Below are 12,825 nucleotides of genomic sequence, written 5' to 3' on the forward strand. Positions count from 1 at the left end.
CATGGCCTGGTCCTGAGTGTGGCAGAAGGTCCGCAGCCCTGGTGCCCCGCGCTGCACCAACGCCTCCTCCCCGCTCTACAGCTCCAGCCATCAGATCCAAGATGGTTGCGTCCCTCAGCACCCACGCATGAGATGGCCAGGGACCGCGGGACAGCAGGGTGGGCCGCTGGGAGGCCGGGACGCCCACAAGGCCGGCGCCTTGATGGTTGTGCGCCCATGGAGACCATCCAGGTGAAGCTTATCTGCGACCAGACCGCCCCTAAACCCATGGTACAGAGGATTCTTCCACACGGTCAGGGAGATTGTTTCGAAACAAGGACGAAAGCGGACTCACCACGGCTTCCAGCCGCCACATTTCACCAGATCATCCGCCTCTTGGTCAGTAGCTCGCTGCACGACAGACAAGTGCCCAGGGCCGAACTCCAGCGAGCCCCTGAAACCGCCGACCACAGGCTTTTCGAGCTATCGCGAGCGCAGCCAGGGGCTTCGGGAACACATCTTTGCAAGAGATCAAGACCCCCGTTCAGGGCCTGGAGGCGCAACAACACTGAACACGTGGACGAACACGTGAATAAACACGTGGACAAACACGTGGACGGCTGCTCGCTGGTAGTGAGGGGTGAGGGGCTCAAGGCAATTTACAATGGCACCACCCCCCGCCCCAGCCTATCTGGACGTGGCCCTCGTGTTCATCATCCACGACGAGGTGGTGAAGCTGCTCAACAAAGCGGGGAAGATGGACCGAGCCCTGAGGGTCTGAGAGGGAAGGCTACTGCTGCTGCTGCTGCGTCGCTTCAGTCGTGTCCGACTCTGTGCGACCCCATAGACGGCAGCCCACCAGGCTCCGCCGTCCCTGGGATTCTCCAGGCAAGAACACTGGAGTGGGTTGCCATTTCCTTCTCCAGTGCATAAAAGTGAAAAGTGAAAGTGATGTTGCTCAGTCGTGTCCGACTCCTAGCGACCCTATGGACTGCAGCCCACCAGGCTCCTCTGTCCACGGGATTTTCCAGGCAAGAGTACTGGAGTGGGGTGCCATTGCCTTCTCTGGAGAGGGAAGGCTACGGATCTATAAAAACAGAGATACCTTATATTGAATTTTAGGCTGTTGGCAGGTCTTAGCTATTCTCTACTCCCTCTGTTATTCCCAAAAATTCAGTTAAAGTCGTATAAACACAACAGTCTTTGGTAATGGAGCTGTGGCTAATGGAGGAACAGGAGTAGTTGCCAGAATGGGGAACTTGTGGTTTGCAAGGCATTTAAGGAAATCCCTGTCCAATCATTAGCTGACCACCAGGCTAACTGAACAGAGACTTAGGTGATCAAGTCCAATAAAGAACTGAGACTTTACAGAATTGGTTCAGGAAGTAACTAAAAAAGAACAGAGCAACTGGCAAAAAACTGTGCAATGGGAGGAGATTCCAGTTTCCAGATTTGCCATATAATGTTTTAATGTCCAGTTTTCAACAAAAGAGACATTTAAAGAGACATTTAAAGGAACAGGAAAATATGGCCCATTTTTAATAATGATAGGTCAGTCCATCAAGAAGACGTAACAGTTTGTTGTTCTTCAGCCGCTAAGTCATGTTCGACTCTTCGGACCCCATGGACTGCAGCACACCAGACTTCCCTGTCCTTCACTATCTTCCAGAGTTTGTTAAAATTCATGTCCACTGTAATGGTGATGCACTTTATCTATCTCATCCTTTGTTGCCTTAACATACCAATTATATATACACATATGAAAAGCAGAGCCCCGAAACACTTAAAACAGAAACTGACAGAGGGAGAACTAGACAATTAACAGTAATAGTTGAAGAATTTAATACTGAAATCTCAAAAAACAAACTAAATAATAGTGGATACATGTATATGTATCGCTGAGTTCTTTTGCTGTCCATCTTGAGACTGTCACTGTTAATCTGCTATACTCCAATATAAAATTAAAAATAAATGAGGTAGCATATCAATAAAGATATGAGACTGATAACACTATAAATCAACTAGATTTAACACAACCTATAGAACACGCCATCCAACAAAACATACAAATCCACATATACATTCTTCTCAAGTACACGTGGAACATCATCTGCTGATTTTATGCCATTAAGCAGTACACATTTTTCTTCCTTCCCTCCATGGTAGGCTTGCAAGATCCATGTTGATGAGTGTGGCTGCTGTTTGTTCATTTTTTACTGCTATATCATAGTCTATTTTATGATCATAACATACTTTATCCACTATTCTGTTTTTAGACACTAGACATTTTAATTGGCTTCACTTTTTGTCTTCTTCAACCAATGTTATTACAAACCTGATGTGTATCTTTTGGTACAAGTCTGAGTATATAATTAGAAGTGAAACTGATATGTGAAATAACATGTTTACATCACCTTTAGTGGATTTTAAGTGACTTTCCAACATAGGAAAATTTACTATCAGAAATATGTTTCCTATTGTTTCATAACAAAGTAACCAAAACTTAGTGCCTCAAAACAATAGTCATTTTCTTAAATCCTATGGAGCCTAGGTCAGGAATTCAGACTATTTAAGGGTATTTGTGAGACGTATAGTATGAACTTGATAAGGATTTTGGATTAGAGACTTTTTTCCTTTGCACAGGAGTTAATGCAAGCTGGGGGCAGAACCGGTGGGCTGATCTCAAAATTAAAACCTTTGGTAAAACTAATTAAATAGGATATGTTTTGTGAATCAATATTCTCCAAGAATTTAAACAGATTGTTATTTTGTCAAAGGATTTAAAGTATTATATTGGGAGTTACATAAAGCACCCAGATTGTATACTTTTCAAGATGGAATTCTGTGAGCACAAATGTACAAAGGTCCCATGGAGGCTTCTCCCCAGATTCCAAGCACACAATGGAATTAATGGTGAACAGGGGTCTCAAGAAGCCTTATTTTCTAAACATAGAACTTCTAATTTGGCACTCTTGCCTCTGAAAGTTGTTTCCATTGACAAGAGTCAGGTAGAAGCATAAATTTTTAAGTTATTAAAATTAAGTGGTAATGACATCATAAACGGTTTTTATACCAAATTAAATGGGTAATGTATGGATGTGAGAGTTGGACTGTGAAGAAAATTGATGCTTTTGAATTGTGGTGTTGGAGAAGACTCTTGAGAGTCCCTTGGACTGCAAGGAGATCCAACCAGTCCATTCTAAAGGAGATTAGTCCTGGGTGTTCATTGGAAGGACTGATGTTGAAGCTGAAACTCCAATACTTTGGCCACCTCATGCGAAGAGTTGACTCATTGGAAAAGACCCTGATGCTGGGAGGGATTGGGGGCAGGAGGAGAAGGGGACGACAGAGGATGAGATGGCTGGATGGCATCACCGACTCGATGGACGTGAGTTTGTGAACTCCGGGAGTTGGTGATGGAGGGGGAGGCCTGGCGTGCTGCGATTCATGGGGTCGCAAAGAGTTGTACATGACTGAGCGACTGAACTCAACTGAAATGGGTTAAATCTAATTTTGTGGACAAGGAGAGCTGTTTTAAATACATTGTGAAAGTGTGCTCAGTCGTGTCGGACTCTTTGCGACCCCATGGACTATAGCCTACCAGGCTCCTCTGTCCTTGGGATTTTAAATACATTAGAAACACAATTTGGTTGATGACCATAATCAAGAATAACACTCCCAACACCTAAGACCTTAATTTGTGCCCATTTGCAATCTCCTCTGATCCTGTGCCTCCAAACTACTGATTTGATTTCTGTCACTAGTTTTGCTTTTTCTGGAATTTAATATAAATAGAATTATATAATAAACAGCCTCATCACTTAGCATACTGCTTTATGTTTATATTCATCAGTATTGAGTATTCCACTGTGTAAATCACAATGGTTTATTTACTAGTTGATAGACATTTAGATGGTCTTCAGTTTTGACCTCTTATGAATATTTCAGCTGTTCACTTACAAGTCATGTTTTTGTATCCAGTCACTTTTATTGTCTTCTGACTGGAGCATTTAGTCCATTTAAAGTAATTATTGGTGGGTATATACTTACTGATATTTTGTTGGTTTGTAGCTCTTTCTTGTTTCTTCTTTCTTGTTTTTCTTTAGCTCTGTTTCCTTGTGATTTGATGACTATCTTTAGTACTGTTTGGATTTTTTTCTGTATGGGTATCTATTATATACTTTTTGGTTTGTGGCTATTATGTTTATATATAGCACCCTATACAAATACATGATTAAACTGTAGATCCCTTAAGTTTGAATGCATTTTAACAACTCTGCATTTTTACCTGTTCCACATTTACTATTTATGTATTTTACATTTTTGCTTTGTGTATCCCTTAACTTATTGTGGATTTAGATGATTTTACTACTTTTTTAACCTTCCTACAGCTTTACAAAGGGTTGCTTTACTACCTTCGCTGTATATTTGCCTTTAACAATGAGATTTTTCCTTTAGTGATTTTCATCTCTCTAGTTGTGAACGTTCCACTTAAAAAAAACACTCAACTGTTATTCTAATCAGTTCATCTGGAACTAGCGGGAAAAAGAAAAAACAGCATAACAGAAAAGGGAGCATCTAAGGCTTGTTATCTGCTATGAGAGAAAGAGCAAGTTATCTCTCACCTTCAAGGCTATCTTCCACAGCCTAAAACTTTTGGTGTCCATTTACAATATAGGATGAAACCAAATCTCTGATATTTTATGTATATAGCCAGGTATGTTAATCTTGATCAAAAGCAGAATCACTTCTGGGATTACTTTTATCAAAAAATCCAATCTTTCAATGATTGCATTTCTCCACATATTTGACAGCAATTATTCAGCTGTCTTGACTGTTTCTATTTTGCCTTGAAATTCCCAGACACCTAAGCCAACAATTTCTGCTTGGTTAGAAGTAGCTCAGAATATGGCAGGCAGTAGGACCTTTTTTGGTCTTTAAAGAGTAACTAAGCAATGTCTTGGAAGTTGAACTCTTTTCCAAGAGAACCAGTAAAAATTAATGGACCACTTCAAAGAACTGATCATGCAGCTTTTATTTACCACTTAATATCTCCTTGGGCATCAGAAGGATTTTCCTTTCAAGACTATCACATGCTTCGCTAGCTCAGTACATATTGCAGAGGATTCTATGAAGACTTTGCATATAAAATACAAAAATCTGTTACATATACATCCATTAACAACAGTTTGTACATTACAGTGGGTGCCAGTGTCAAAACAACTCCCTGTACTTCACAAGCAGCATGAATATATTGTGGCAGCAGCAGATAGGAACCTCCCCCAATGGGCAGACAGTGTTCTACACAGTGCAATTGCTACTAGAGCACAGACCGACAGTCACATCTTTTTTTCTTTGCTTTTCTCATCAGTGAATACACAAGTAAAGGATGGGAGGGTAAAGCAACGGGGATTCGGTGGCACTCGGTTTTTATTGTGCAGGTACGCTGTATTACAGGCAGACACACTGGCAATTGTAAATTGGACACAAACATTAAAGAAATGGCTGCTCTTTATCACCAAAAAGACAGTTTTATACTTTGTTTTGATTTCCAATTGCCACATCTCAGGTACCTCCTTTTCACATTATCAATTAAATTTGTGACGATATGTATCCCGGGAATAAGGAATTCAGTAGACCCTCTAAATCAGTTGCTTATGTGATGAGTAGCACTGAATGTTCCTAGGGAAAAAATAATAAAGATCTGTTTCAGATAGCTTTGGAAGGTGAAGGCCAAAGATACAGATGTTCACAGGTCCTTTTGTCATTTGTTCACCAGTATCACTATTCCACAATTACAAACTCTCAGTTTTTAACTCTTTTAACTAAATTTGTGTGTGCATATGCACACCAACACAAGCTGCATCGGGAGACCATGAATAACGTGACTAGCTGTGCAAATGACTCGGCTGGTCAAGATGAAGGCAAAGTGTAAAACTTAGAAATGTGCTTAGAAAACGAAAACAAATTAATTCAATAGCACTAAGCACTAAGGTTCAAGTATCTTAGCACCTCTCTCAGCACCATGGGAAATTCCCATTATTGAGTAACAAAAAGTTTAAAAAGCATAAAATCTGATGAGGTTTTAAACTTGATACGAGCCAAGAGCACAATTCTTGCCCTTACACTCTTACTTTCTGACAATACCTGACCTACACTGCATTCTTGCCTAGGAAGAGTATCCCAGGTACTGAAAATTAAAGTCAGAGGGCACTTAGTGGAAGGGGTAATACTGATCCGAAAAACACCAAGTCCCATGAGGACATAAGCTTTCCAAAAAATGGGGTTTATTTTTTCTTCCCCAAACACACACCACTCTCAAGTGGAAATCCACGATAGTTTACTTAAAATTCATGATGCTGCCAAAACTCACAATTATATTTAGTATCAGCTAGGAGGATATTTTGGTAATAAACACTTAAATTTTCATTTGTAAACTCCTTTTCCAATCAGAAGCAACCGCAAAACATAGCATATACAGCTAGGCTTAGGTACTATCTAGGGCAGTGTTTTTCAAACTATAAATAACCCACTTATGAGTCAGAAAATGAATTTAGTGGGTCTGAAGGGCATTCAGAATGGTGGTGGGGAGCTGGTGGGAAGGGATCAAAGCAGATCACACTTAAAGAGTATATCATTTCACAAAACATTTTATTTAAGTTAAAGATTTTCTATTCATCCTCTATCTCTCTCTCACACACACATACAAACACACAGAGTTCTGAGTCATGATGTAAAAAGTTACTTTGACTATGGGTCACAGTCAAGAAAATTCATTTCCTACTCCAGGGGATCTTCCCAGCCGAGGGATCGAACCCATGTCTCTAGCATCTCCTGCATTGGCAGACGGATTCTTTACCATAAGCGCCACGTCGGTTAACAGAGGCCCCCAAAATTAACAACATGGAATTTCCACCCTGCTGTTAACATCAGTAAGGGGTCAGAATTGAGTGAAAGTCAATTTTGTGCTTGGAATCCAAGGTGAGCTAGAGGGTTCTCCATTCACCTTGATAAACACTTATTTAAACTTCTTTCCCCCTTACCTGACATCCCTGGGCAGGAGTATGAGCAGTATAAGGAAAGACTCCCTAGCTGCAATTACTTTGAATGATACCATGTTATTCCCAGATGGCTAATTAAAATGGTTCTCTTTCTGTCCCACAGTCATATTGTTAGCATAAAAGTGGGTAGAAAATTTTAATTTGCCTTTACAGTTTTGAGATTACAAATGATCTAAACCAAAGCACTTACGATATCGTTGTTGGAGTTTTGCAAAATACACACGACAGAATGAACATTTTTGTCCTAATCTACCTTCATCTGCTTGTAAAAGGAGGACGATTATCACATAAAAACTGAATTTCCCCTCCCTCTCAATCTATAAGGTTGGTAAATAACCATTCTAAAAGCCAACCATCTAAACAAATGATAAGACAAAACGTTCAGCTTCTGAACTTCAAGAATCCGAGAGTGCTTACATAATGGGTCAGTTCAGTTCTGGTGCCAGGACGGCTGTACCTTCTCATCTTGGGAATTTCTCAGGCAGATCAAGGTTAGCACTGATTGGCAGCAGGGTGTAAAAGAAAAGTGTCCTGGGTAGGTCAACAAACATGCAGGTTCCAGCCTCAGCACAGGCCTCCGAGCGGAAACTACATCATCTCATAGCCTATTTCTTCAGGTTATAGAAGGGGGTTAAACTAAGCGATTTACACAGCCCCTCTTCCTGAAAGGACTTTGTAAAATTTGGATGCAGTTCTAAGATTTTTATGCAGGTTCCCGCTGTAACTTTGTCTATTTCTTTAATAACAGCTCTAATTCTTTCAACAGCTATTTCTGTCAGTTTCACCTACAACCATCTCTCAAATATCATCCAAGGTTCCATTTAGCTTATCCAGTCCAGATACTTTTAAAACATCAAGTAAAATAAAGCTAATAAGGAACAAAATTTAAGGCATTTTTTTTTTTATTTCAGCCAAGGAATGATGCATGCTACAGATTAATCTTTACTTTTCCCCACTTGGTTTTTCAAAGAACACCACCGTTTCAAACCCCAATGAACATGGCACTTGTTTTGTTTCTTCCCCTTCTAATTTATTCCAGATTTTCAAGTGTTTTCTTCAGTAACGATGCTTTCTCCTGCAGCTCAGGTCTGCTGTCTGTCTCCATGGTTCCTAAAGACTCAATCAGGACCACTCTGCACTCAGGGGTCAAACTTTCCCACTGTTTCGATTCTGAATGGAAAGAAGAAACACAAAAGAATCCTTATAGAAGAAGCAAGCAGAAAACCCAAAACTATTCTTTCTGCTTTTATGCCACACATCCTATCCCTGAAGTAAATGCAGTAACTGTCCTGCATATATAATGATCACAGGTTTAATAGTTGTCTCAGAATCTAATTATTGACAATAACCTGAGGGACTATCAGGGGGTTTCATCCTCTGCCTTCAGAGCTGCTGGGACAAAGAGAATGAAGGAACACTGAAGCCACTCAGGAGACAGGGCACACAGTGACAAAAAGCCATCACAGCAACTGAGCTGAATATATCTCTGTAAGATAAGCTCAGTAAAAAAAAAAAAATCAATACATCTGAAAACTGTAGAGACAGTTTGAACAGATGATACTTTATTACACCTTTAAGAGAAGCATACAAGAACTACATGCATGCTCAAAATTTTAGAAATTCAGAAAGTATGTCAGATACTAAATCTTGTTTATGAGGTTCTGATACGTTCTGGTGATGGAGTTTCAAGCTAGATATTTCACTGTTCAGCTTCATTTTCCTCATCTAGAATGTATGCATACATATGTGGCAAACCTGAGAATCCAGGGATATATCTAAGTTCCTAGCTTTCATTTCAACAAGGAAAATGGGATTATGAGGTGTGCAATGCTACTGAATCTAAACAGCCTATTTTATGGAGCCTTGAGAGGTGCTTTAATTGCTAGGCGAGGTCAGAGACAGAATGAGAAACAGCAAATACATAAGGCTCTACAGAAAGCTGTTCCATCTTCCTCATTCTTTATTGGTATGGCTAAAATAACAAAGACCAGGAAACAGAAAAAAAAAGTAAAGAGGCCTCCTTTTGAAGTCAGTAGCAGATACACTACTGGAGAAATGCTACCAGTCTCCTGTCACCAGTGATAGAACAGACCATGAGATAAACTCGCTTCTGTATAAGACAGCTTCTAAAAAGGAAAACAGAAAAAAAAAATCAACTGGGAAAACTGCGATCAAATTTGACGATTCCGGAAGTTAACTGTTCAATGTTTTCCTAACTTCACTTTTCAGTGCGTCATTCTGTTTACTGACATGTGTGCAGTGAGTTCTGCCCGCCACCGTTAGCTGTGAGGTGTAATTCACCAAGATTAACTCAAGATTCACTATAGAAACGAAATCTTTTTTTTTTAACTAATTAATTTTAGTTCAGTTCAATTCAGCAGCTCGGTCGTGTCTGACTCTTTGTGACCCCATGGACTGCAGCACACCAGGCCTCCCTGTCCATCACCAACTCCTGGAGTTCACTCAAACTCATGTCCATCAAGTCAGTGATGCCATCTAACCATCTCATCCTCTGTCGTCCCCTCTCCTTCCGCCTTCATCTGTCCCAGCATCAGGGTCTTTTCAAATGAGTCAGTTCTTCACATCAGGTAGCCAAAGTATTGGAGTTTCAGCTTTAGCATCAGTCCTTCCAGTGAATGTTCAGGAGGAGGCTAATTACAATATGGTGGTGGTTTTTGCCACACATTGACATGAATCAGCCATGGGTGTAGTGTACATGTGTCCCATCCTGAAACCTCTCCCCACCCCATCTCTCTGGGTTGTCCCAGGGCACTAGCTTTGAGTGCCCTGCTTCATGCATTGAACGTGGATTGGTCATCTACTTCACATGTGGTAATATACATGTTTCAATGCTATTCTCTCAAATCATCCCACCCTCGCCTTCTCCCACAGAGTCCAAAAGTCTGTTCTTTATATCTGTGTCTCTTTTGCTGTCTTGCATATAGAGTCATCATTACCATCTTTCTAAATTCCATATATATGTATTCATATACTGTATTGGTATTTTTCTTTCTGACGTACTTCACTTCAGTTTCATCCACCTCATTAGAACTGACTCAAATGTGCTTTTTTTTTTAATAGCTGAGTAATATTCCATTGTGTATATGTACCACGGCTTTCTTATCCATTCATCTGCCGATGGACATCTAGGCTGCTTTCATGTCCTGGCTATTGTAAACAGTGCTGCAATGAACACTGGGTTACATGTGTCTCTTTCAACTCTGGTTTCCTCGGTGTGGATGCCCGGCAGTGGGCTTGCTGCGTCGTATGGCAGTTCTAGTTCCAGTTCTCCGTAGTGGCTGTACTAGTTTGCGTTCCCACCAACAGTGTAAGAGGGTTCCCTTTTCTCCACACCCTCTCCAGCATTTATTGTTTGTAGACTTTTTGATAGCAGGCATTCTCACTGGTGTGAGGTGGTTCCTCATTGTGGTTTTGACTTGCATTTCTCTGATAATGAGTGGTGTTGAGCATCTTTTCGTGCATTTGTTAGCCATCTCTATGTCTTCTTAGAAGAGATGTCTGTTTAGTTCTTTGGCCCATTTTTTGATTGGGTCATTTATTTTTCTGGTATTAAGCTGCGTGAGCTGCTTGCACATTTTGGAGATTGTCAGTTATTTCATTTGCTATTATTTTCTCCCATTCTGAAGGCTGCCTTTTCACCTTGCTTATAATTTCCTTTGTTGTGCATAAGCTTTTAGGTTTACTTAGGTCCCATTTGTTTATTTTTTCTTTTATTTCCATTGCTCTGGGAGGTGGGTCATAGAGGATCTTGCTGTGATTTATGTCAAAGAGTGTTTGCCTATGTTTTCCTCTAGGAGTTTTATAGTTTCTGGTCTTACATTTAGATCTTTAATCCATTTTGAGTTTATTTTTGTGTATGGTGTTAGAAAGTGTTCCAGTTTCATTCATTTACAGGTGGTTGACCAGTTTTCCCAGCACCACTTGTAAAAGAGACTGTCTTTTCTCCATTGCATAATTTTGCCTCTGTTGTCAAAGATGAGGTGTCCATAGGTACATGGATTTATCTCTGGGTTTTCTACTTGGTTCCATTGCTCTATATCTCTGTCTTTGTGCCAATACCATACTGTCTTGATGATTGTATCTTTGTAGTATATTCTGAAGTCAGGCAGGTTGATTCCTCCAGTTCCATTCTTCTTTCTCAAGACTGCTTTGGCTATTTGAGGTTTTCTGTGTTGGAAACTAAAACTTTACTGAGATAATCATAGTTCATAGTGCATTAAAAGTATATAAAATAGAAGTGTACCAAATTTAACACCTCATAAAGTTTGAAGGTTTTCAGTTCAGTCACTCAGTCATGTCCGACTCTTTGCGACCCCATGAATCGCAGCACGCCAGGCCTCCCTGTCCATCACCATTTCCCAGAGTTCACTCAGACTCACGTCCATCGAGTCCGTGATGCCATCCAGCCATCTCATCCTTGGTGGTCCCCTTCTTCTCCTGCCCCCAATCCCTCCCAGCATCAGAGTCTTTTCCAATGAGTCAACACTTCGCATGAGGTGGCCAAAGTACTGGAGCTTCAGCTTTAGCATCATTCTTTCCAAAGAAATCCCAGGGCTGATCTCCTTCAGAATGGACTGGTTGGATCTCCTTGCAGTCCAAGGGACTCTCAAGAGTCTTCTCCAACACCACAGTTCAAAAGCATCAATTCTTCGGCACTCAGCCTTCTTCACAGTCCAACTCTCACATCCATACAAGACCACAGGAAAAACCATAGCCTTGACTAGACGGACCTTAGTCGGCAAAGTAATATCTCTGCTTTTGAATATACTATCTAGGTTGGTCATAACTTTTCTTCCAAGGAGTAAGCATCTTTTACTTTCATGGCTGCAGTCACCATCTGCAGTGATTTTGGAGCCCAAAAAAATAAAGTCTGACACTGTTTCTACTGTTTCCCCATTTTTTCCCATGAAGTGATGGGACCGGATGCCATGATCTTCGTTTTCTGAATGTTGAGCTTTAAGCCAACTTTTTCGCTCTCCTCTTTCACTTTCTTCAAGAGGCTTTTTAGCTCCTCTTCACTTTCTGCCATAACGGTGGTGTCATCTGCATATCTGAGGTTATTGACATTTCTCCCAGCAATCTTGATTCCAGCTTGTGTTTCTTCCAGTCCAGCGTTTCTCATGATGTACTCTGCATAGAAGTTAAATAAGCAGGGTGGCAATATACAGCCTTGATGGACACCTTTTCCTATTTGGAACCAGTCTGTTGTTCCATGTCTAGTTCTAACTGTTGCTTCCTGACCTGCATACAGATTTCTCAAGAGGCAGGTTAAGTGGTCTGGTATTCCTATCTCTTTCAGAATTTTCCACAGTTGATTGTGATCCACACAGTCAAAGGCTTTGGCATAGTCAATAAAGCAGAAATAGATGTTTTTCTGGAACTCTCTTGCTTTTTCCATGATCCAGCGGATGTTGGCAATTTGATCTCTGGTTCCTCTGCCTTTTCTAAAACCAGCTTGAACATCAGGGAGTTCACGGTTCATGTATTGCTGAAGCCTGGCTTGGAGAATTTTGAGCATTACTTTACTAGCATGTGAGATGAGTGCAATTGTGCAGTAGTTTGAGCATTCTTTTGCATTGCCTTTCTTTGGGATTGGAATGAAAACTGACCTTTTCCAGTCCTGCGGCCACTGCTGAGTTTTCCAAATTTGCTGGCATATTGAGTGTAGCACTTTCACAGCATCATCTTTCAGGATTTGAAACAGCTCAACTGGAATTGCATCACCTCCACTAGCTTTGTTCGTAGTGATGCTTTTTAAGGCCCA

At 40.8% G+C, this 12,825-nt stretch overlaps 1 protein-coding gene across 3 annotated transcripts in view; it reads right to left on the reverse strand.

Moving 5' to 3' along the window:
- Positions 1-4,989: 4,989 nt before the first annotated feature.
- The window catches only part of ECPAS (Ecm29 proteasome adaptor and scaffold), a 111,954-nt gene continuing 104,118 nt past the window's right edge, over positions 4,990-12,825 (reverse strand). For all 3 annotated transcript variants that reach the window (XM_052645398.1, XM_052645396.1, XM_052645397.1), the window contains exon 49: positions 4,990-8,210. In XM_052645398.1, coding sequence (XP_052501358.1) covers positions 8,071-8,210 — 140 coding nt within the window. In that variant the 3' untranslated portion in view covers positions 4,990-8,070. The remainder of the gene's footprint in view (positions 8,211-12,825) is intronic.

Source organism: Budorcas taxicolor, chromosome 8 (genome assembly GCF_023091745.1).
Source record: "Budorcas taxicolor isolate Tak-1 chromosome 8, Takin1.1, whole genome shotgun sequence".
Taxonomy (NCBI): Eukaryota; Metazoa; Chordata; class Mammalia; order Artiodactyla; family Bovidae; genus Budorcas; species Budorcas taxicolor.